The sequence below is a fragment of the Peromyscus leucopus genome, chromosome 10 (assembly GCF_004664715.2).
Source record: "Peromyscus leucopus breed LL Stock chromosome 10, UCI_PerLeu_2.1, whole genome shotgun sequence".
NCBI lineage: Eukaryota > Metazoa > Chordata > Mammalia > Rodentia > Cricetidae > Peromyscus > Peromyscus leucopus.
Genome location: NC_051071.1, coordinates 25,044,384 through 25,066,709, shown reverse-complemented (window position 1 = coordinate 25,066,709; position 22,326 = coordinate 25,044,384). Strand labels below are relative to the sequence as shown.

Genomic DNA, 22,326 nt, shown 5'->3' with positions numbered 1-22,326 from the left:
CTAGGCTGAGCATGGTGGGACATGTCTGCAATCTCAGTGCTATGAGGTGGAGGCAGGAGCATCAGGAATTCAAGGCTCTCGTTGGCTCTATAGTGGGTTTGAGACCAGGCTAGGTTACATGAGACCTGGTCTTGAAACAGAATTAAAAAGGGATGGCAACTTTGCCCAGGGGGTAAAGGGACTCGCCGCTCTAAAATGCCAGTGCCACTGACAATATAATATCATAACTGACAGTTTAGGTTCAGCTCACGCTGGACTCAGGTGAACAGAAGGATTGCTAGAAGATAGCCCCAACCAGCAATCCACCCCCCCCCTCCGGCAAAGGGGCATCTACTTCTCTATTAACTCATATCTGTAACTGATCATAGTCACCATGGTAGCTCTCCACCTCTTCTGCCCCACAAACCACCTCCCAACTCTAACTTCCAGGCAGTTTCCATTCACATGCTCCCTCCCACTGATACCCTCATACAACTGGCAAGACTCTCCCCACCTTTTGCTATTCTCTCTGACCCCCAAGAGACAGCCTTAGCAGTTTTGAATTTCCCCCAAACAAACCTTTCTTCCCACCCACAGAGTGGTCTGGCTCAGTGGTTCCACTGTGCCCTGGTTTACATTGCCAAGCCCGATGAACCCACATGATGAGAGAACAGAAAAGACTCCCAGGAGCTGTCCTCTGACCTCTGTGCACACGCCCTCCCCCACAAACAAACAACAAACAAATACAAACAATTTTTTTAAATGCAAAAAGCAAAGCAGGCAAGCAAACAACCACAAACACAAACTACATCTCAGCAAGTCGAGATGAGGGCCCTGACTGACCCACAACACACACACCTACTTTGGACAGTGCAAATGCTGCTACATTTGTTAGATATCATTTATTATATCCTGAGATTTTCTTAACATAAAAGCACTTTTATATGGTGCTAAATGGTGTCAATAAAAGTTTATTGCTAGGTAGGGACCACGTAGACCTATATCGTTTCTAAGGCAAGCAACCTTACTGGGCACACATCAGCCATATGTTTCCCGGAAGGTTTATTAGCTGGCCTCTGGTGACATCTGTGATTGGGTAGGGGCAGTCTGATTTTTTAAGTGTAGCTGTAGACTCTGAGATCTACTCCTTCTTTGCTCATTTGCTGGCCTGTTTCTCCAAGCATAGGACCAGCAGGGTCCATATTCTCTGGAGCAGGAGACTTGCTTCGGTCCTTGTGGGCCTGTGTAAGCCCTCGCCCTAATAGCCAGAATGTCCTCACAGTAGCCACCTGGCCAAGCAGTTGTCTCAAATTTGATAGCAATGCTGTCTGTGGCAGAGGTGGGAACTTGTGCCGCACTAGGCCTATGGGGCTAAAGTGAGCTCCTTCTCAACTGGGACCTGCTCAGGACCAGCAGCCAGGAACCCCATCAGGGCCTAAGCTATACTCTGGGCATGGTTCGGGCCTTCACTCTCCAGTCAGAACTTTTGTCCCATCCCTGCAGGGGGACTTGCCCTGTACTGGCACAGAGCTCAGGCGTTGCCAAGCACCCATGCAAACAGCTGAGCACCATCTACCCATGATGCTCTTTTGTCCTGACTGGGGTTTACTTCTGTGTTCTACTGATGCTGTGTGGTTCCTCAAGTGAGGCAATTAATGCAAAGGGGGTTCTGGCGTGTGAGAGGAGAAGTCTCTGTGTGCAGGGCTTGGGTGACAGATGGGGGGCGGGGAGAAGCAGCATGTGGCTATTGAAGCACCTGAAAGTTACAGTCCCAAGGCCAGTGTCACCCCCTTTCTCAGCTTCTTGCTCCATCGTCTGAGAAAACCACCTTTCCGACCTGCAGCCCATTGTGATCATTAAGCATGTTCACATACAAGAGGCCCTCCACAGCATTCCTGACACTTAGGGAGAGATCTGTAGGTGGTGATAACCACAGGAAATAACCATAATATGCTGTGGGAAAGTGTAACACAAAGCCAGTGTTTAATAAATCATGGCTATTGCTGTCACAAATGCAATTATAATACTGATACCCCTTATCTAAACCTCACCATAATGGATTCGGTGGCTAGAATTCTGGATGGTGTGTCACCCTGTGAGAAGTTTGCTATTCCCTGACTAGGGTGAACCAATGTGCTGGCTGGCTAAGGAAATCGCTGGAGAAGGGGAGAGAATTCTTACTGCTGGTGCAAAGGCTCTGGAGAGAGACGGATGTGTCACTGCTGAGAAGGATGCCAGGGTGCTCAGGAAGCCGAGGAGGTGAACACATTTCAACATCCAGAGGAACAGGAGGATTGCCCGGAGCCATCTTGCCCGCTAAGGGAAGAACACAGCGGGTCAGTGTGTCCTGCCAATGATAACAAGGAGGTGTAGGCACAGGCACACACCTGGGAGCTATGCTGAGACACATGCCCATTCAAGGAGTTGTCTAGACCACAGGTCTCCCAGGGATACCAGGTTTCTCAGGGACACCAAGGGTCAGTATCTACAGAGGAACACAAGTCAGAAGCAGGAGTCAGGACACATTGTAAGACATCTTCAGGAGGGTCAGGCTGGTAGAGACAGCAGAGTATGTCTGGCTGGTTCCCCCTATGAGCTTCAGTCCACTGTGCTGTAAGGGAATGGCTGTGGTAACAGCGATAGGATGCTCCCTCATCATGTAACATGTTACCAATGCTTTCCTTGAAGACAGTGAAAATTTAATCCTGTGATAACTAGGAGGGTCCCCATGTTATAGCTTTGTAGTCTATGGCTCACATAAACACAGTGATAAGACAAAGGACACAGCAGGATGACCCAAGGGCACACTCAGAGTCCAGGTCCAACACAGGTACCCATAACTCCTGGGTCACTCAGAAGTGGTGCACTTGTCTAAGACTCGCTGGGAAAGGCCTTCGGCACATGGCCTCATCTACTTTCCCCAAGAGAAAGAGAGGAATGCTGCATGCTAGAACTCCATGGGAGCCAAGGATCGATGTTTTCAGTTTGCTTGGGAAACGACCAGCAGCCACCTCTGACAACTGAGGCCCAGGGAAGCTGTGAGAGGCTGGCACACCCGTGGTCCCTTCAAATCAGTACACTCAGCTGTGCTTGGGAAAAACAGGGATGATTGACAGCATAGCCAGTACTGGATGGGAGACCTACAATGTGAGACCTGGGCAGAGCTGCACACTTTCTGGTAGCTGCAATTTAACAGGTGAAAATTAGCACGGTGATTTACTTTGCATTTTATTTAGACCAACATGTAAAATAACACGTGCATTCAGCACAAATGGGAGCGTGTGCATATTAAATTTGTGGAATTCAGTAAGTATTTTATATTTGGAGTATGTCTCAATTTGAGCTGGCCATACTTCATTCTCTATACTCTCAAGGAGTCAGGGGCCATGAGAGTGGAGAGCACAGTTATGGTCTCTCTGTGGACCCCTTTCTTGCCTATATCTGATTGGAAGGATACCAGAAAGCCTTCCTAACTGTTTTCATTATCATATTTACTTGCAAGATATTTATCATGTGCCAAGAGGATATGTATGCATATTCTTCCTCTCTTTCTCATCTTAGAAAACCCCTTAAGTTTTGTACCATGGTCTTATCATATTTAAAACTTGAAGAAGCATGGCCCACTCATGGGGTTAAAGAAAAGATGAGGCTAAGGCCATAGGCTGCAGCTGCAAGGACATCTGGACTCAGACAGTGACAAAGTGCTCTGAAGGCCTCCCATGCATATGTCACAGTTCACGTCTCAGGTAACTGGCTCCAAGACCACAGGCTGTTTCCACTGCTGCTTCTGACTGGACTGGGATGCTCATCCTCTTGGAGTATGGGTGGGGTCATTTGTGGTGTGGATGGGCTGCCATTCCCTGTTTCACTAGATAGTATGTCACTTGATACAAAATGGTTATATGAAATATGCTTGGCACAACCATGCTCCCTTCAAGACAGTAAGACATGACTGTGCTCAGGGAAAAATGGAGACAGTTGACACTGTAACCCCCACTGGTTAGGTGAGATACAATGGGAGACCTGGGCAGAACTGCAAATTTCCTGGTAGCTGTAATTTAACAGGTGATAATAAGCAGAGATATTTACTAAGTGTTTTATTGAGATCAACATATGTAAAATAGTGTATATTCGGAATAAAATGGAAATATTTGCACACCAAATTTATAAACCCCTTTACAGTTCATCAAGCTAAGCCCTGTGGAGAGGAGAGTTAGAGGCACTCAGCTCTGATCAGCTTGAGCTGTACCCCGGGCACTGGGTGGTGATGGGACAAATGATGCAGGGCCAGAATGCTGATGTGAGTGTGGGGCGGGATGAAGCTTTACCAGGTCAGCTCTTACTCAAGAGCTAAGTGAAGGCCCAGAAATTGACACCGGGCTGTAATGGAATCCCCAGGGAAAAGGGAGTCATGCCAGGCAAGATTTTGGCAAAAGCAAACATGACCAGAAAGATAGCACACTATGAGGGAAGAAGGGTGTGAAAGGGGAAGCCATTTCGGAGGCCCAGTGCTCAGAGAGTCCTGACAGACTGCTGTTTCTCCTCACTACACCCCTCAAAGAATTTCTCTGCCCATGCCAGTGAGAAGAGCACCCTACAAAGTGTTTCAGGAAAGGAACCCTAGACTATGATGGAGTTGGGATCCAGGCTGATGCATAGCTGTGGTTGTGGGGTAGAAGAGATGGAAAGTGAGCTGAACCCTCCCCCCCCCACCCCCGGTAGAAAAAGTGCTGATGAATACAGACGCACAGGAAAGGTAGACCAGAAAGCCTGCCAGTGATGACACAGTGAGGCCAACAGTGGAATAGAAAGAGTCTTCATCTGGTCCCATGTTGCTGCTGGGGAACAGTCATGAGCAAGCTGCTAAACTTCCTTCCTAGAGCTTCTGGCCTCTTGGTGTGTGACAGACAACCATTATCATACTGTACCACACACAGCTCAGTAGATGCTAAGTGCTTGCAAGAAAGTCCTGGGATGGCTGGGGCTGACCCAGCTCTTCTTTAACTTTACATATTTCTCAGAATAACTGAGACTGAGAACTAAACATCCCAAAACAAAGAGAAGGCGCTTGGAACAGCCTGAGCAGCTCACTACTGTGTGGAAAGACATTACTCAGAGCTGAGAGAACCTGAAGAGCAACATCCTGGGGTTCTATATGCTGGGGGAGCCATGAGGTGTTAGGCTAATGTGTCTTAAGACTTCCTGTTTTAGGACAGAAAGGAACAGAGCTTCCTGCCTGTGTGGATAAAGAAGATGATTTTCCCAACTTTTGTGATTGGCATACTAGGCTCCTACAAGTTGCAGAAATTATAATCCAAGATGCAAAAGTGTCTGGAATCCTGCTCCTGGTGCTTAGCACAGAGATGGCCTATGGTGCTCTCCATGCAATGAGTCCCTGCTAGGATCAGCAATGTGTACAAAGCATGGTTTGCACAGCACCATGGGGGTGATGAGCAGGAAGTAGAGGAGGCAGGCTCAGTAAAGGAGTGGCAGCTGCTCATGATGTGAAGATGATGTCTACCTGGTTTATGCCTAGCCTTGGAATTCATGAGTGCTTATGGAGCTCAACACTCAGGCGTAGGAAGTATAGCTTCAGGGTTTCCCCCATGTAACTCTTCTTAGCCTGGGAGGGCCCAGGACTGATTCACAAAGTCACAGAACTAGTGACATCTGCAAAGGGAAGACGATTTGTATTCTTGTCCTCCAGGAAGAAACCCAGATTGTCCTCTACTTGGGATTCTTCAACACATGGCCCCCAGGCTGATGAGTCTCTGGTGTTTCCACAACTGGGCCACTCTAGCTATAGAAAGGTCCTGACACCCTCTGGGCCTCAGTTTCCCCAGCTGTAGCAGTTGTCTTGGGAACACTCTGTGTTTCTGCTCCAAGGTTTTCTGGGAGTTTAGGTGGTGAGAAGGTGGAGAAGAGAAGATGGGTAGAAGTTGATATACCCTCCGAGGAGACAGGGACAACAGTGGTACCACTTATCCAGAAAAGGAAGGCTGGAGCTGTGATGGAGGAAGAACATCATCCTTGTTCCCTCAAAAGCTCCCCACTCAGCAGAAAAGAAATCTGGTCCCAAGGTTCATCACAAGAAGAGCCAGAGGGAAGTTATAGAGAAGAGGGGGAGCTGGGAGCACTGAGGTTAGAGGGGAACCATTCCCCCCACTTTTCAGGTTGTTCTGGGAGCATCTTGTCCAGGGTGTGAAGGTACTCTAGGTACAGGATGGCCCTGGGGCATTGACAGCCCTCAAGGTAGGTAGAAAAAAGACTTAGAGAATCTGTGGGTAGGTAGAGATGTTAGCTGTGGCTATACCAGAGTAAGTTAGGAATAATAGATTCAGTTTGCATATATTCACTGTGGCATGAAGCAGTGGACCTCTGGGGAGCCTGGCTGGTTGTGATAGGATCCCCTGACCCACAGGTCTCCTTCCAGGGACTTATGGGGCCCATCCTGCATATTCTACTTGGTTTTGGTAGAGGTCCCATTCTACAGATGGAAGTCTAGGAGATAGTGATACATAGACTTAGAGGTGGTATTTCTCCCCTTCATGACCTCAAGTCTTTTCCTGAGCTTCGGAGTCATCACTTATAGAAAATGCCTGCACCTAAGACCATCACCAGATGGAAGGGGAAGACAGGTGTGATGTATCTAAGCATGTTAGAGCCAGCCTCCTTACTGTAGGCTGTGTTGACTGATGCCTGCTTCCTAATGCTACTGCAAGTACATCGGCATCCCTGGCTCTTGAGTTCTGCTCTACATAGCATGCATGAATGCCCAGCTGGTGGGCACAAGTGAAGTTATCCATATCCCTCACTGCTTCAAGTGCTACCATCTGTGAGCTCACAACATTACCATCCAACAGAACACACCCATCTCACCGAACCTTCTATGATAGATGTCCTTGTATGATAGATGTCATTGAGCAACATCAGTTATGGCTTCTTTTGGGTACCCTCAAATCCCCTATCATACCTGATTCCATGACACCATCAGACTTAGGTCCACATACATCTGATGAAATCCTTTGTGGAACTGGTCAGTGACATTCTCAGCAAGGGTGGTGAGGTAACCAGAGGCTGCATAGTAGGCCAGGGCTACCCCAACCATAGAGAGCTGCAACACAGGAGAGAAAGGTCCTCAGTTGGCTAAGGGAGGAATCAGTGGCCATCCTAGACCCTCTGGTGACAAGTTGTCTGTCAAACATTAAATTGGTGGTTGAGGAGATGACTCAGTTGGTAAAGTGTAGGCATGAAGACGTGTATGCAATCTCCAGAGCCCATGTAAAAATGCCAGTCATGGTGGCACATGCTTGGAATCCCCGTGTGCGGGTGGACTCCTGGGACTCTCCAATTAGCTAGCCTAGTCTAACTGATGATTTCCGGGCCAGTGAGAGACACTGTCTTAAAAAGAGAGATTTATGGTATCTGAGAAATGACACCCAGAACTGGCCTCTGGCCTCCACATGTTTATGTACACACACACACACACACACACACACACACACACACACACACACACACCACTACCACCATCAGATGCCAAGGAAACCTGATTTCAAATGCTATTCTGCCTCTACACTACAATGAGGTTGGAATTAGTACCTATAAGGCTTCCTGATAAAAGGATTTTTCCTTTCAGATAAAAATACTTTAGTGTCATTGTTCCACGTAAAGAGACTATATCAGAGAGGCTACCTCCAGCCAGTGTCTCGGTTTTCTCCAGTAGCTGAGGACCCCCTTGGTGGCCATTCCCCAGAGCTGGAAACAGAGGTGGGTCACGTTGAGTACCAGGAACACCAGCTGGGATGGGACAAAAATAAGGGAGGCAAAGGAAGGGTCAGCTAAGGTGTTTTTTCAAGGTCTAGACTTCTGCCTAGTTCCATCTCCCATCACCATTTCCGTGGGCATGGTGCAAGCCTCGTTCCTTCTCGAGAGCATTTGATAACAAACTAGCCCTTCAGGAGGCACCTGGGCAACTTGGTATCTCTTCACACTAAACACTCCCAGAGACCCAATTCCACGTGAAGCATTAACACGTGCTATTGACCCTGAGGCATGGGAATAAGGCATGTGGGTGTCCACAGCCACTACCAGCTCACCATGCCAGCCTGCTGTTAATTCACAAGTTTATAGTGAATTGAAAGCCATCACCAGGGGCTTTGTGAATTCTCCATCCTCTCTGGGAGCTCTGTGTACTGTGTCTTTGTGGGTCCACTCTAACAAACTGCAAACCTAATTAGAACCAAGTTAGCTTTGAGTCCTCAGGGAAGGTGCGAAACAGTGGTACTGTGACACGATATTCTGGAGACTGCCTCTCCACTCCAGTCCACTCCAGTGGGGAACCACAGTGATGTTGGAAGCAGTTACTATTGATAAGACTTCTGATAAAAGTATTTTTCCTTCCAGATAAAAATACTTCAGTGCTGTGGGATGTTATGTATGGCAAATGTGTTGCTCTGATTGGTCAATAAATAAAATACTGATTGGCCAGTGGCTAGGCAGGAAGTATAGGCGGGACTAACAGAGAGGATAAAAGAAAGAACAGGAAGGCAGAAGAAGTCACTGCCAGCCGTCGCCAGGACAAGCAGAATATGAAGATGCCAGTAAGCCATGAGCCATGTGGCAAGGTATAGAGTTATGGAAATGGATTAATTTAAGCCATAAGAACAGTTAGCAAGAAGCCTGCCATGGCCATACAGTTTGTAAGCAATATAAGTCTCTGTGTTTACTTGGTTGGGTCTGAGCTGCTGTGGGACTGGCGAGTGATAAAGATTTGTCCTGACTGTGGGCAAGGCAGGAAAACTCTAGCTACACTTCAGTTCCATTGTTCTGCACAAAGAGCCTGTATGAGAGAGGCTACCTCCAGTCAGTGTCTCCATTTCCTCTGTAGCATAGAGCCAAAAGAAAGGGTAGGAAACTGACCTGGTTTTCTAAACTCTTGACATTTTGCCCAACATGGCTTCATTTTTTTTTCTGCATGAATTCTAACATTTTAAGATATCACACTAGCATACTATTTACCTTGTTTTCTGACTACTTTTTCTTTTTTGGTGCTGAAGGCAAGAGCCTCTCCTATCCCAGCCCTTCCCAGTAATACACATTTGTGCTTCATGCTTATCCCGTTCCAGTCTCAGCTGTGGCTACATCTAACACTCCCTAGACCTCTTTCCCTTCCTGAAGCCAAGCAGACTTGACTTGTCCAACAGCAGAACATGGTTCCTTCAGAGAGAAACATGAAATAAGATCAAAGCCAGTGGCATACCATGGAGAGTGGCTGCTGAGGCTTTTGACTGTTCACTGAAGCAACGTGAACCACTGGCACCTGATGCTATGGACTGGGGGGGAGGGGCAGGCAGATATCCCCAAATTAATGTTTTGGAACCCCAAACCCCATAATGTCTCTATTTGGAGGCAGACCTCAATAGAAGTAGTTAAGGCTAGGTACAGGCATGAGCTGGGGCCTGTTTCTATAATATTGGGGGTCTATACACATACTGAAGCCCAAAGGGCACATACTTTCTCCTTGTTCACTGGTGCAGAAATAGAGCCAGGCTGTAAAACAGTGAGAAGATGGCCTCCCACCACCAAGGAAGGACTCTTCACTACAGCCCAGCATTGCCAGGACTGGATTTAGGGCTTCTAGCTGCCAGATCTTTGTTAGATAAATGTCTGTTATTTAAGCCACCCAGCCAGCAGGAAGTAGTCCTGTTTGCCTCACAGAGATACGTGGCAGTCCCCAGTGGCTGTCTGAAATTTCAATAGTGACAAACCCTATGAATACTGTAGCGTTCTTATAAATGCATAACTAGCTATAATAAGGCTTAGTTTCTAAATTTGGCATAGTAACTGATTAACAGTAACAACCAATAATAAAATAGAACAATCATAATAACACACTGTAATTACACCACAATACACTGTAAGGATGTTTAAAATGTAGGCGTTGTTTACGTCTGGAATATTCCACTCCATATTTTCAAATCATGGTTGACTATAGAAAGTTAAATGTTAAACAACGAGGGATGACAGTCTTTTGTTATGGTGACTGGGGCTGGCGAAGCCTCCACGATGAATTTAGTACATTGAGGCAGTTGAATATTTGTGCTCATTTTGTATGTGATGGTTGGCTTCCCTGTTGGGGATCTTCCTTGTCTCCAGTTCCAACACTTATTCTATGATTCATACTGTATGAAAGGGACATAATAAAAATTACACAGGTGGGCCAATGGAGGGCCCTAGTTCCGTGGAGGTAGAAGGTATTTAGCCTGGAGAGGTATTTAGCCCAGGTGGAGCCCCAGTTCCCTGTGTCCATGCAGGAGGCCCAGAACAGGTGAACTCACCTCAGAAAGCTTAAGAAGGTACTGCGGGACTGAGGCATTATGGAAGATGCTGAACGACTCTACCAAGGATGAGGGGACAAGACCTCCCGTGGGGAGCAGCTCCGCGCTGAGGGTCACACTCGTCAAGAGTCGTGTTGGAGGGTTGTAGAGAGTGAAGTGCACAGACATGGCCCTGGTACCCTGATCGATCCACCTGTTGGCCCTGAGGGCGGTCAGGGCTGAGTGGGCTTCACGCCTGGAAAGCAGCTCAGGGTCAGAGGGAGGACAGGAAACCAGGCTTGGGAGTCCAGGGAAAATCCCATTGGTGGCACCACACCCGATGTACCCAATGCCAGCCTTCATGGGGACAGATGACCCCCAGACTTCAGATTTTTGCACAGACAGTCCTTCTGTGGGCTAGGGTCCCCACCAGGAGCCCACTGACCCTCTTTCCCTCCTCCTCCTTGTCTCTGCAGCAAGGGCATAATCCCAAGCCAACAGACAGTGACTACCCTCACCTGTGCCCTGTGAGGGAGAGATGCTCAGCAGCCCTCCCCAAGGGCTCACGGATATTCAAATCCTTCTTTTCACAGTGGACTGCATGGATAGAAAGAGACTATACTAATTCATATTTAGTAGCAAATCATGTCCTTTTGGGGGGGTCTGGGCACACTACTATAACTGTGCAGATTGATTTCTTATGCAAAACTCCATTCTGTGGTGTAGGTTGTGCCATGAACTGGGCCTAGGGCATCCTGTAGAACTGGCAGGGCACCTGACTACAGGCTGGGCTATAGGAAGCATAGTATATGTGAGCCATATCTATACACGATGGAAAACCCACTCCTCATCTGCTCAGTGCAGTTAAAGGTAGCCTCTGTGATGTGAATGTCCTTCTGTATGCTGTGAATATCTGTTGCTCTCATTGGTTAATAAGGAAGCTGCTTTGGCCTATGGCAAGGCAGGGTAGAGTCAGGCAGGAAATCCAACCAGAGATACAGTAGAAGAAGAAGAATGGAGTCTGGCAAATGCCATCCAGCTGCCCAAGGAGCAAGATGCTAGCAGACCAGTAATGCCATGGCCACACGGCAAAATATAGATTAATAGAAAAGTTAAGTTGTAAGAGGTAGTTAGTAATAAGCCTGGCATTTATAATTAATGTAAGTCTCTGAGTGATTATTTTATAAGCGTCTGCGGGACAGAACAGGGCACACAAAAGCCTCTGGCTACACATTTGTGCTCCCCTAGGAGTTAGGGGAGGAATAATCAAGACCATGTGAGCACCCTGCTTGGCACACAGTGAGCAAAGGACAGAGATTCCCCTGCCTCCATGACTTTGCAGGCTCTGGCAGCCACTCTTAAAGAATGTCCCGTTCTGTTCTCCTCTATGTACTTGGGTCTGAACACTGGAGTCTGAGTTCTTCTACACTATTGTTCTGAAGCACTGCTCAGGCCCTAGTAGTGCTGGCCCGCCCAGAAGCTGAGCCCACAGCTGATAGGCCTCACCTCACAGTGTGGGGCCTGGGAGCCTCTTGCTGATGCTCACTGACCTTGTTCTTCCTAGGCTGTGCATGGGGCTCTCCTTCTTCACCCCACAGGCCTCAGGAGCACCAGGCGTCACATTTTGGCTCTCAAGGTCAAGGTCACGACTCTGTGTAGGTAGTGCATCTTCCATGAGCTCTGAGAATGGCCTGGGAGGCTATAGCACAAACTACCAATCATATAACCCCCCCCCCAATCAATCCCTGTCCCCAAGTCCATCTGCATTGTGGGGCTCCCAAGCTCTATGCACACAGAGTACAGCCAACTATGTAGTCAGGGACCCTACCACTCTCAAGGACCATTCTGCAGCCTACTTCATGATCTCTGGGATCAAGGTGGTGCCTGCTGGAGGCTGCAGCAGAAGAGTTAGCTCTGTAGGGCTGGCCAGTTTGCAGAACATTGCGTTTATGGAGTGATGCTGTTTCCCTTCCCCATCAGAAAATAATACAAGAATATTCTAGTTTCAGGGTTTTAGAAGAAAGGGCCTTCTTTTGCCTAGAATGCCAACTGTAGAAGTGAAGAGAACAGTTCTGGGGAAGAGTGTAGGGGATACAAAAGGGTGCTTGGAAAGGGCAGAAGGAAACTTGGCCCTGGCACCTGGAAATCTCACACTACCTCCCAACTGTCTGAGGAGCTTAACTGATCTGCCGGGCCCTGTCCCCGAGTCTCTCGGTGTACTTACTGTGCATGCAGTATCGGAAGAAACCTTCAGCTGCTTGATCACAGAAGGGCCTATGAGATGGCACTGCCCTCCGAGAGCTCCAGGCTGAGAGAGGAAGCGACACAGAGTGTTAGAGCACAGTGACCTTCGATTGCCACTGTACAGCATCGCTGACAAGGGTTGGGGAGCACGGGTCACTGCATCTGCAGAGTCAGAAGTTCATTGTCCTGAGAACCCAAGGAAGGATGCAACCAGTACTCCAGAAACCAACTTTCTGAAGACTCAGCCAACACCTCCACCCTCCAGCCGCCTCTTCAAAAAAAGGAAAGCATTCAAATGCCTTCCCCTTGAAGTCTCCATCATGTGAAGGACCCCAGGCGTCCCCATGACACTCATGGAATACAAGAAAATGAAATGAGGAATGATAAAATGACAAAATGTTTGAGGAACGTAGGACAAAGATCTTATATTTCTCAAAAAGGGGAGAAAGCGAACTATGAATGAAAAACGGGGCAGTACAAACTCAGGACCAGGCTTGCCCCTCTCTGGAAGCTTCCCTAATGCTGCTGCCTTAGCTGTGGGCTCCTCTTCTGCTCTGGGGACTCCTGAGCCCTTGTCATGCTGGCAGTAAGCTAGCTTCTTCCTCAGTCTCACCTTGAACCCCTGTTAAAGTGTCCTGGCCCTGCTTGGACTGACAAGCATTGACTGGAGAGCATGAGTAGCTTAGGAAGCCATCATAGGCCATCATGGGCTGTCATGGAGTCTTAGGAGACTCCAGGCAAGGAGACTAACAGATTTCTTTGCCTGCCATGGCACCATGGAGTTGCCTTGCGGTTCCCCTCACTGCCATACAGTTTCTGACAGATAGGAAATGAATACCCACCTGAGCCCCCCGGGCTCCAACAGAGGGTCCTTCTGGGTGCAGCCCATCCAGCAAAGTGCTCAGAGTCCAGTCCCACCAGTCATCAGTGCTGCTCAGGTCCCCAAAGGAGTGTCTGGCATTTCTTAATCCAAGAACAAAACAAAAAGTGTGCATGAATCCATAAGAACAACAAGGGAAAAGTTGACTGCTTTTTTTTCTGATATTTTTTTCCCCATCCATGTTCCAGGTAGTCTGTGAGAATTAAGCCAAAGCAAGCTGCAGTATGAGGTACAACCCCAGAATTCACTTTGCTCCTCAGTGGCAGAGGGAAGAGAAACAGCAGGAAAAACCACTTGTTCATTGACTTGCTCATTCACTCAACAAACATTACTGTGTAACTACGAAGCACCAGGCAGTCTTCCAGACACTGGAAAACAAGACCAAATTCCTGTTCTTCTGTGTGTGTGTGTGTGTGTGTGTGTGTGTGTGTGTGTGTACATGCAGCCAATAATAAAAGAGTTTCAACTGATAATATTTTGACTTTACAGTGGTACAAAATTTCACCCATCAACATTTCTGTTTTTCATTTTTAGCACAGTATCCAATTCTATGATATGTTCAACAGTTGATAATGAAGTAGGCTTGACCTCAGCTGAGGTCATCAACTGGGGGCAGGTGGACTGTCCTGAGCATTTTTGGTGGAGGTCAGGTTAGCTGAGCTACAGGGAACTGGTCACTTGAGCTAGTGTGCACCAGGCAGAAAGCCAGCTGCAGGCATCTCTTAACTCCATGTTCAGGGACATGACCTCCATCACCTGAGGAGAGCCACAGCAGAAGTACTCACACCAGATGCTGGCAGGCCAATGTTTCCTGCCAGAAAGCCTCTGCCTGGGTGGCAGGTAGGAACTCCTTAAGAGTAGCTTGGGAGGTGACTGGGGTGTGTGTGTGTGTGTGTGTGTGTGTGTGTGTGTGTGTGTGTGTGTGTGTGTGCAGTAATATCTTACAAACCATGAAAAAAAAAGCTGGACAGTTTAATAAAAAAAGAAATCAAGGGTAAGGAAAAGCCTTCAAATATGTTAATAGAGAGAAACAAATAACCCCACCAGCAATTTATATACACTGTAAATCCACTCAAAATTTCCAGAGCATATGTGAGCAAAACCCCAGGAGCCATTGATCTGACTCCTTTTAGTTCCTTCCTTCCTTCCTTCCTTCCTTCCTTCCTTCCTTCCTTCCTTCCTTCCTTCCTTCCTCCCTCCCTCCCTCCCTCCCTCCATTCCTCCCTCCCTCCCTTCCTTTCTCCCTCCCTCCCTCCCTTCCTTTCTTCCTTCTCCTCTTCTTCCTCTTCTCCAAAATTTGTATTTATGATCCACCCCACGCCACCCCTGTGTGTGTGTGTGTGTGTGTGTGTGTGTGTGTGTGTGTGTGTGTGTGTAAGATGTGTGTGCAGGTGACAACCGCAGAGGCCAAATGAGAGAACTGAGTCCCCTGCAGCTGGAGTTACAGGCAGTTGTGAGCTGCTGGACATGGATGCTGGAACCGAACCTGGGTTCTCTGGAAGAGCACTACTCACTCTTAACCACAGAGCCTTCTCCAGCTCTAGTTCCCTCTTCTTGGGTAGAGATCCTCTCCTACCCATCCAAGTGCTTGTTTTGTACGACTGGAGCCTAATCTCTGTAGGCCCCCGACTGACTGCTAGTTCTCAGTCTCACACTTCTCCAAACATTGGGCCAAAGGTCTTGTCAAATCCTGAGCAAGGGGGAGAGCTGCAGAGGTATCTGGAGGCTGTGATGAAGAAACAGTGCATTTCCCGGGCAGGAGGAGAGAAAGGGGCAAAGTCATGGTAGGGCCCTGATAAAGCCCTGAAAATAGTTCCAACCTCTGGGGGAGAGCACTAGACAAAGAGAAGGTCGAAGAGCCGGAGGCAGGGAGGGTTGTTTGGCAGACAAGCTGGCTACATATTGTCACTTAGGATGTTCCCTATCTGCTTTAAAAAACAAACTAGTGACATTTAATATCCACACTGAATTCCCATAACACTTAAAATTTTTTAGATTTTGTTTATTTTTACATGTATGGGTGTTTTTCTTGCATGCATGTCTGTGCACCATATGGGTGCCTGGTGCCTTTGGAGGCCAGAAGGGGGCATTGAATCCCCTGGAACTAGAGTTACAGATGGTTGTGAACCAGAGTTAAGAGTACCAGCCAGTACTCTTAACCACTGAGCCATCTCTCCAGCTCCTCACAAAACTTTTGAGGGTGCTGGGAAATCAACCCCGAGGCGGCTTTGCCCATATTTAAGCATCCCTCTCGGATACTTGCTCCTTGTTGGGACCTCATTGAAGAAACACCTGTGTGGTGACCCAGAGCTCACACATCCCCCACCACAGGAATCATCTCCTGCGCATTCCTGGTAAACTGGAGAGCAGGAGGTGAACTGGAGGATCCAAGCATGTCCTGGTCCTGTGTGTACTAATTACAGTAACTCTATCAAATGGCCCATAGCAGCAGTGCAGTGAGGAGAAAAGACATAAGCAATCAATCTCAGCTCACTGGGATGGAGCCCGGCTCTGCCTCCAGTTACCAGCGCCTAACTCGTGGCTTAGTTTTGTTTTGTGGTCTTGGGATTTCATGAAGACTTTGAGTTCAGAAGTACTTCAAACACAGATTAAATGTCACAAGTCTGCTACTAGGGTAATACTTTGTTGTTGTTGAAGAAATCTAGACTCTCCTCTCCTGAGGTTTGTAGAGGAGGACATTGCAGCCCAGAGGCAAAGGACTGCCAGCCTCTGGGAGCCACGAGAGCCCTCCCTGGATTCCATAGAGCCCTCCCTGGATTCCATAGGATTCGCTTCCCCTGGGTTTGGTCCCCAGCTCTCTCTGGAATGCTACAAATACCAGCCCCTCAGGACTTGTTGATTTTTAGGATTAGGTACTGGGGGATGGGTGAGGCAGACAGGGTCCACTTTAAACATTCCATTTTGAACCGGGATATATAAATATGGCCTGCCTGGTGACCAGACCTACAAGAGGCAGTGAGGTTTCTCTACGATGTGGGAAACCTAAGGTGTTTAAGCACACCTGGGTCAACATCTCAGCGGTGTACCTGAGCATGCCAGGCCCAAATGCACATAGGGATCTTATCCCAGGCAGAATCGACTACCGAGAGGCATATGAGAAAGGTCTAGTAAAAAGAACACCATGAAATATGAGATCGAAGTAAATTAGCCAAATCAGTGTTCCTAGCGTTTTGATTTCCATGTCTACATACAGAAAATGCCCCACATGGTCTCTTTGTTTTGCTCACAGCGCCCCCTCCTGGCACAGTCTATGTACCTGTTCAGTTGGAAGAACTAAGCTGTCAGAGTAGAAAGCTTTGCCAGCTGGGGCACAGACAATACCATGTAGCATCCCCAGAGCTGCAGCAGGAAGAGGTGAGATTACTGAGCTATGGCAAGTCCAAGTGTTGGGACTTCCAGGCGGGACCTTGTTAAGGATCAATACAGTCATAAAAATACAGGGAATGACATTCGTGAGTCACTATCTAACAGAGTACCAGTGTTCCTCTGTCTTAGAGAATCGAAAAATATCAAAAAGATGAAATGGATTTTACTACCACCCTCTCCTGCCCCAAAATGTGACAAATACATTTATACAAAGCTGAATGAGAATCAAAGGCAACACATTCATGAAAATGCTACAGAAATGAGTATTAAGATTTCCCCACAGAAAGAGAAAGGAAACCCCTGAACTTGTGGAGTTGTTATATCCCTGTCACTAGGAAGCAAGCAACTATTCATATTGCTAGAGTCAAAGTGCCTTGGAGAAACTGCCTGGTTAGCAAAATTCACGGACAAAGGAATGTTCTATTACGTGTGTTCACTCATCTCTTTGGGCATCCTAACCTCAGAGGTGTCGAGACCCCCCAAATATCCACTTGGCAGGTGCCAGGAGAGTGTGCCTCTGCCTTGGACTGTTTACTTGGTTAGTGTTCCCTTATGATGGAAGTCTGTTGCATTTAAAAGTAAGAAAGCAAATGAACACTTCAGACATGGTGGAGAGCTTGACAGAGTGTGGTACTTTGAAATCGGGTGTCACGAACCATAAATTGCAACTGTAGACTTTGGTGGAAGAACACTGATGCTTTTCTGCAAAATAAATGGTATCACCCCTTTTGAGAATTTCTTTCATTATTGACCCCAAATGAGACGCCAAGCACACACCCAAAGTCTGCACATGGAGCCTTCTGTTAACGTGGGTAATTAGACAGCCTTTCCCAGACTTCACCTGCAGCTGTGATGAAGACCGTTCTCTAAGCTCAGTCTGTAGAGGTGAAATGACTTAAGGAGAGGATAGAGGGTCTGTAGGTCACCTCCTTCTGGAACAAAGTGAAGGAAACTGCTTCTGGAACCAGAACTTGGAGTTCTCTTTGGGTGCGTGAGTGCAGTGACCATGAACTAGTGCCACATTCCCCAGATCTGCAAGAACTCCCCCAACCTCTTACCTTGTAAATTCCTCCCTGATGGCTTGATTGAGAGAATATTCACCTGGAGAGACTCTCCCGTATGTTATAAACAAAAGCAGCAGCAGCATGAGGCTGTGCACGGAGATGTCTCTGGGGGGAGAGATTTGAGAGTTAGCATCCTTGGAGACTCTGGGTGTCTACATACTCATTTCCCTCACAGAATGTGTTTTAAGGAGCAGGGCATCTATGTCCCTGTTGGGATGTATTCATGTAAGGCATGAGATGGGTTAAAGTTTGCATTTACTCTTTGTCTTTTTAAAAGAATCCCCCCTTCCTCCCCCCGTTTTTATTAGTTCTTGGAGAATGTCGCAGAGTCTACTTTGACCATATTCATCTCCTCCACCCACCTTCCCTACCCATCAACGTTGTGTCCTTATTTTTATTTAACCATCAAATACAATTTGTGCTGCGCTTATACTCTGGAACATGTGGTCTTCCGCCAGAGCGTAATCAACCTACCGAGGCCACACCCTAAAAAACAACAACAACAAAACCCACAAAACCTGGCTCTCCTCCCACCATCTATCAATTGCCAATAGCTCCTTCGCTAGGGGTGGGATTTCAACACCTATGCATTGGTCTTGTTCTATGTTATCAACATTCAGCTTTCCCAGCTCCAGTTTTTGAAAAGACTATCTTCACTGAATCGTCTTCATGTTTTTGTCAATAAACACACTTGGACCTATTCGAGTGGTGGTTCCTGGGCTCTCTCTTCTGTCCCATTGATCCAGGCATCTATTTCATCGGTCTGTGGCTTTTGTTTCTGCCAACAGCACACAGCAGCTTCTGCAGCTCCGTAGTGTATATTAGAATTGCACAGTGTCAGCCTTCCAACTTCATTCCTTTTCGGGATTGCTTTCATGACTCTAGTTCCTTTGTTACCCCTTACTCATTTTGTTACCAGTTTGCTGACATCAGTTTTCTAGCGCCTAAGGTATTTGGCGAGTGCCCTGAATCTGCAGATCAGCTTGGAGCACACGGATGCACTGCCCTCTGCGGGTTGATGTGGGCAGTGCATTCTTTCTTCAGTTTGTCTCATCAGAGATTTGTGGGTTCGGGTTTACAGTTCCTGAATGCTTCCTTACATTTTCGTTTGAATGCTGGGATTTCTTCAGTGCTACAGTAAACAGCGCTGTACATTCAAATTCACATATTCTTCACTGCAGGCAGGTAGGAATTAACTGCTTTGTATTGTGTGAGTGCATGTGTGCGGGCTTTCACTTGTGTAGATGTGTGTGTGTGTGTGTGTGTGTGTGTGTGTGTGTGTGTGTGTGTGCCAGGAGTCAGCTCTGGGTGTTGCTCCTCATGGGCTGTACACCTGATTTTTAAGATAGGGTTTCTCACCTGAGCCTGTGGCTCACCCATTCTCCTGCCTGGCTAGACAGGGATGCTCCTGGCTCCACTTTCCCAGTGTTGGGATTTCAAGTGTATGCCTTGTTTTTACATGGGTGCTGAGGATGAAACTTGGGTCCTTATGTTTGTACAGAGAGCACTTTACAGACAGAGCTTCCACCTCTTCAGCCCCCAGTTGACTTTTTTCTTCTCTCTCTCTCTCTCTCTCCTCTCTCTTTTCTCTCTCTCTCTTTCTTTCTTTCTTTTTTCTTTTTTTTTTGGTTTGATTTTTGGTTTTTGAGACAGGGTTTCTCCGTGTAGTTCTGGTGCCTGTCCTGGATCTTGCTCTGTAGATCAGGCTGGCCTCAAACTCACAGAGACCTGCCTGGCTCTGCCTCCTGAGTGCTGGGATTAAAGGTGTGTGCCACTACCACCTGGCCTCCCAGTTGATTTTTAACATTGCCTGTTATCTTAGAAGCACGTACCTTTTGGCCAGCTGCCAGGAAGCCGTTTGCTGTTTTTCCTTTGAATCACCACCCATCTTCCCTTCGACCCCACCCTCATCTCACTGGCCCATGCTTCCAACCTGATGTTTAGTGGAAATGGTGAGAGGGTCATCTCCACCGTGTTTCTGAGTATTTCATGGGTAAATTTGCCAATTAGGTGACATTGACACCCTGTATTGTTTATGGAAACTCTCTTCCCTGTTTTCAAGTTTGTAAACTTCCCCCGTTTCTTTCATGAATGAGTGCTTGATTCTGTCAAGCACATTTCGTGCATCTGTTGAGAGAGCCATGGTTTTCCTTGCTCAGTCTGTTATGTGGGAGATTCCTTGGCCACTTTTCTGCTCGGGTCTCTGTCAATCCATAGCTCCATTTCTTTATGACTGCTTTGCACAGTACCTGTTGAACAAGCTGATGCTCTGTGTGTAGACTGGCCAGTTTGCCTCCTCTCGTCACGACTCCTTGTGATCTTAGTAGACATTGCAGGTTACCAAAGAGAAAAAGGAGAGGAGCGGCTCTCGTCTCTTTGTGTGTTGACTGCTGTTCATGCGCAATGCCTACATTCATCAATCTATTTAAAGTTGCAAAAATGTTCAGGTTCTAAGTCTGCCATTTGCTTTCCTGAGCCCTGGCTGGACCATCTCTCTGAAGAGAACATTTTCCCCCTGCTGCACACTTCCTAGAGTAAATTAGGGAAGGCAGGACAGATAATTTCTTTCTCTAATGTTTAACTGGTTTCTGAGCATCTCTTACTTAGATTGGTGCCACTCTAAACCGTTGGCATTAAATATATTTCAGGAGTTTCAGTTCATACAAGTGCTGCCATTGAGTTGATGCCAAGCTGCCCATCTTTGACAGACACGGGCCTCTTCCAGTGGCTGCTGAGCCCTAGGTGATGGCTGCTCATTCTCAATTGCTTCCCTGGTGAAGAAGTGATCTGAGCTCACATGGACATTTTCGGTCACAGACCTCAAGCCAGAAGCCAGGTTGTTTCTGGTTATTTTGCAAATGGACACAACCAGAAAAATAGCACTTTTCCTTAAAAAAAAAAAAAAAAAAAAAAAGCTCTCCATAATTTCATCCTTATGCCATTTGATTCATGTTGAAGACTACAACAGGGCTTTGGTATTTTTGAACTAGAATCCATTTCTAGTTCAAACTTTTTGAACTAGTTTCCTTTCTCCCGCACCATAAACAATTTTTTTTTTCTAGGACAGAGGCAATGACAAAGTTGGAAGACCATCTGATTGCTCATGTGCCCTATCTCACAGGCAGGTAGTTGTTAATCGGAAGGAAGGCACCAGTGTTCTGGTAATGAGGCCACTGGGGACTAATGTGTCCCCCTGGTTTCAGTGTACGCTTGAATCTTTCAGGATTGTTTGTCAGCTTTCCTGAATGGTTTATGCATTTCTCACTAAGGTTTTGCCAGCACACACGTCTGCTGTTGTGCCCAACCGTCTGGTATTGAATTTTATCTCACTTACTGCATATGCAAAGGACAATGGCTCTTGATGCTTAGTTTTGCCAATGGCTACTTTACTAAACTCTCTTGCCTGTGATTTTTTTTTTTTAAATCATTTTTGTGGGATTGTCCCGGGATTTTTCACCATGACAACTGCAAAAAGAGTTAGCTTTGTCTCCTGATCCAGCTGTATCTAGCTGTACTCTTGGGTGGCTGCCTTGGTGTGGACTCTGCCTGTGGCTCTCTCAGCTTGAGCCTTTGCCCCAGGGAGTTGGGTTTCTCAGCTTTGCTCTGTTCAGCTCAGCAAGCTCCGTGGACATCAGCTACCCAGTCTTTACATGCACCTGTGAACTGGGGGGGGGGGGCAGGTATTGGCAGCACAGTCCCTGGAGAGACCCCTCAGGAGCTCCTGATGGCCCCTCCCCTGTTCACAGATGCTCAGGTGCCTCCAGTTGCCTTCATGTTCTGCTCTTGCAGAGGTACAATGTTCAGGGCACTGGGTACACGGTGCTTACTGTCCCATGAGACTTCGACGTCTAAGTGTGTGGGTGTGGGTGGGTGGGTGTCACTTAGGTCTGTCATACATGGGTTTGGTTGCGGGTAATTGAACTACTCTGCTTCTATGGGGAGACTGGGCAGGTTTAAAAGTCTTCGTCATGTCTTATCTTCCCAGAATTTTTTTTTTAATTCATTTTAAATGTGACTTCCTAGGAAGGCCACACCTCTTTTCTTTGGAAAAGGATTTGCTTCAGAATGTGTTCTTTTCTTTGCAGGGGGTGGGGGTGGGGGTGTTTCAAGACAGGGTTTCTCTGCGTAGCTTTGGAACCTATCCTGGAACTCGCTTTGCTTTAGCAACATCATTGTGGGAAAATTATCTGGAGCTTCTAAATTCTTGACAGACTCAAGAAATCTGAAATCTAGAATTCAGAACTGGGAGACATGTATTGACTAGTACTTGCAGAAGGTTCTTCCAGGAACTGCTATTAGTGGTCACCACAGATGGGCAGGGGGATGGGTACCACTAATTTAAAAAAAAAAAAAAAAAGCATGGCAGATGTCTAATTTGAGGAGGTTTGTCTCAGTTACTAAGCTTCATGTTTTATCTCAAAATTTGAAATGGATTTTATGTTGAGCCCCAGAA

General features: G+C 47.2%; 1 protein-coding gene across 1 annotated transcript in view; it reads right to left on the bottom strand.

The window, feature by feature from the left end:
- Pkd1l1 (polycystin 1 like 1, transient receptor potential channel interacting) overlaps positions 1-22,326 on the bottom strand; it is a 121,580-nt gene that overhangs the window by 5,536 nt on the left and 93,718 nt on the right. The window contains exons 41-48 of the mRNA XM_037208839.1: positions 17,868-17,978; positions 13,385-13,505; positions 12,523-12,606; positions 11,849-11,997; positions 10,320-10,554; positions 7,675-7,779; positions 6,953-7,093; positions 2,161-2,295 (exon numbers count right to left, since the gene is read on the bottom strand). Of these exons, the coding sequence (XP_037064734.1) occupies positions 2,161-2,295; positions 6,953-7,093; positions 7,675-7,779; positions 10,320-10,554; positions 11,849-11,997; positions 12,523-12,606; positions 13,385-13,505; positions 17,868-17,978 (1,081 nt within the window). The remainder of the gene's footprint in view (positions 1-2,160; positions 2,296-6,952; positions 7,094-7,674; positions 7,780-10,319; positions 10,555-11,848; positions 11,998-12,522; positions 12,607-13,384; positions 13,506-17,867; positions 17,979-22,326) is intronic.